We start from the raw sequence: 2,947 nt of genomic DNA, 5'->3' as shown, positions 1-2,947 counted from the left end.
ATGTCAGTGTTTAGGTGTTAATTAAGCTCAAAATATTACTGGCAAATATTATCCATTACTTAGTAAGTTATAATTAAGTTGATAAAAGAACTAGATATGAAAATACATAAAATTGCAACTCGCATATAACCATAGACTAACAGCTTGTTTGGATGGTTGTTACCTATTATTGTATTGTATTATTACTTTAATTATATATAATATTTTTATTGTTACTTAAATTTAATTATATCGTATCGTAAAATTTATCGTTACGTAATGACAAAAACACTTTATAGAATGATGGATTTGAGATAATATCATTATCTTACTTGTTTCCCTCATTTTGTCATTTTTTATTATTAAATAATTATATTTTAATATTTATTCTATTTTATTATATATGATAATTTTACTCCATTCTATTTTTTCTTAATAATAGTGCAAATTATTTTTTATATTATTAATGCATGACATCATGAAACATGACAAATGTTACAATTTATTTTATTAAATCAAACAATACAATACGATACATTATAAAACTCCAGGTGACAACCGCCCAAACAAACAGAATATAAAACACGAGTTACTCTAAATTGATAAGCATTAAAATAACTTATTTATTTGGAAACTTGAACAAAGAAACGATTATTTTCGACTTGAATTCTTCTTTGGATCTTTAACAGTTGCGAGTGCAGAAGCAACGGCGGCGGAAACCACGGCAGTTGCCGCCGATGAAACCCTCCGTCTGGCAAACGGAGGCACAGTTACTACCCCTAACACACGATCCATGAAAACGGTGGCTCTGTGATTCACAAGTCCTTGCTTCTGCACTTGTCATTGGTCCCATCTCTGTGAAATATGAAAACATCAAAAATCAAGAATTACAGTATAGTACAATATTAATATTAATGCAGGATTTTCATTAACGGGATTTAAAATATAAAAGTATTACCATACAAAATAATTTGGATATTGTACCCTTTACACACGAAGCCAAAAAATTCAAATATTTGAACACCATTTGTTAGTCGACTACGCAAGGGTATTCAAAGTCTAATTTTTTATCGACAACAAGAGATATTTTATCCTATATATAAAATAATTTTTCGACAAAGAGTATTCAGTTGACCACCCTTGTCCACATATAACTTTGCCCCGCTTTTAATCATAGTAAAATATTTCTATAGTCATAAAATTGACATAGCATATTCAAAACTATAACAACTTCTAAGAGTAATTTCAATATATGTTAAAAATGAGTTATTTTCTTAATTTTCTAAACTCTATACTCAATCAAACTTCATCATATATATAAATAAGGATTACTGAAATCTATCATATTTAGTTGCCTCATCTTGTAACAAAAAATAAAGAGGAAATCATTCATCAACTATTATATTAGAAAAGTTTATGGAGATAGAAAACGAACCAGTGGCCAAAAGCAGCATAGCTACAAGGAAGAAAGTTGCAAACAAACGCCCCATCTTATTCTTATTTGAGAGAGAGAGAGAGAGAAAAGGGGGATTGTGGGATATGCAAATTGTTTGGGAAGTTGAGTAATAGCTAGTTGGGAGTAGTAGGGGACTTTTATAGGGAAAAGTTTGTCCCTATCATATGTGTACACCACACCAATAAGAAATATGTTTTGTATACGCTAGTTCGGAACTAAAATGTGGTTCTTTTGGACTCAAAGAATTAAAATACGTGCGAAAAAAATTGGTGACCAAAATATATATAAAGCCTTAGCTAAAGGCGCTATACCTTAACGGCCGTTTGCCCAATTAAGGTACAACGCCTTTAGCTAAGGCGTTATACTTGAAATCAAACGGGCGGGAAAGTATAGCGCCCTAACAAAAGGCGCTATAGTATAAAGCCTTTTGTTAAGGTGCTATACTAACATAATTTTCCTAATTTACATGATCCACAATCTGACTATCCGGGGATGGAGATAGCGTGCCCTAAGAAAGTCCCACATATCGTTTACTCGTCTAGCACGGAACGTATGGGTCAATAACTGCCCCTCCCATATGTACGAAGACCTATGCTCGGCCTGTAGTAACAGTAGCTCTAGTGAGGCAGGTCCGGAATGCACAGGCTGAACCTCCATGACGATTACTGTAAATTGAACAATATTAATTAAAGTATTTTTCTTTTTTATTGCTTAACATCTTTAAATATATTGTAATATCTTTAGTATTAAAATTTATTTGATGTTTTTAATATATTGTTAATTAGGTTGATATTTTTATTGTATTATTAAAATTTATTCGATACATTTTTTATATTATAATTTTATATGTTATTTTATTATTTTATACGTTTGTTTGTTACTCATCTATTTTTGACTATAAGAAAATTAAATAATTAAGTTTCATAACTATAAAGGATTTAATTACTAAATATTCATATAACAATACTTAATTTGAGTCCAAATAAACCACATTTTGGTTCCGGACAATTTATCTATTTTACTAGTCTTTTAGCAAATAAATCATCCAAACCGGATAAAAACAACAAATTCATTTAATCACAAAACAATCACGAAAAAAAACATATACCGCAGTAAAAAGTAACTAATTTATTTATTTTTTTTAATAACTAATAACAATTTCTCTATTTTACTAATTTTTTTAGCACACTAATAATATAATCCGGATAAAAAATAATAAACTAATTATATCGCAAGACAATCATGAAATAACATAGAACACAGTAAAAACAACTAATAGGCATTTTTTATACATGAGTATTAACAAAAAATAGGTCGGAATACCTCGATTTAATATTTTTGAAAAGTTAAAGATTTGGTGATTTGGAGCCGAAATAAGCAACTAACTACGAGATAATGCCTTAGATACAATGTAGGACCAAAAATCTACACTTTTTATGGGACCAATGGGCTCCACTCGAATTTTTTTGAGTTAAAAATTGGGGGGAGGGGGGGCATTCTGTTTTTTCAATT

General features: G+C 29.8%; 1 protein-coding gene across 1 annotated transcript; it reads right to left on the bottom strand.

The window, feature by feature from the left end:
- LOC109226378 (defensin-like protein) lies at positions 556-1,562 on the bottom strand. The gene is made up of 2 exons (XM_019391157.1): positions 1,415-1,562; positions 556-834 (listed from the first exon to the last, which is right to left on the bottom strand). Exons 1-2 carry the CDS (start codon positions 1,467-1,469, stop codon positions 662-664), a joined length of 228 nt encoding a protein of 75 aa, XP_019246702.1. The 5' UTR covers positions 1,470-1,562; the 3' UTR covers positions 556-661.

This window comes from Nicotiana attenuata, chromosome 5 (assembly GCF_001879085.1).
Source record: "Nicotiana attenuata strain UT chromosome 5, NIATTr2, whole genome shotgun sequence".
NCBI classification, from domain to species: domain Eukaryota; kingdom Viridiplantae; phylum Streptophyta; class Magnoliopsida; order Solanales; family Solanaceae; genus Nicotiana; species Nicotiana attenuata.
This window is presented reverse-complemented; position numbering and strand designations above follow the sequence as displayed.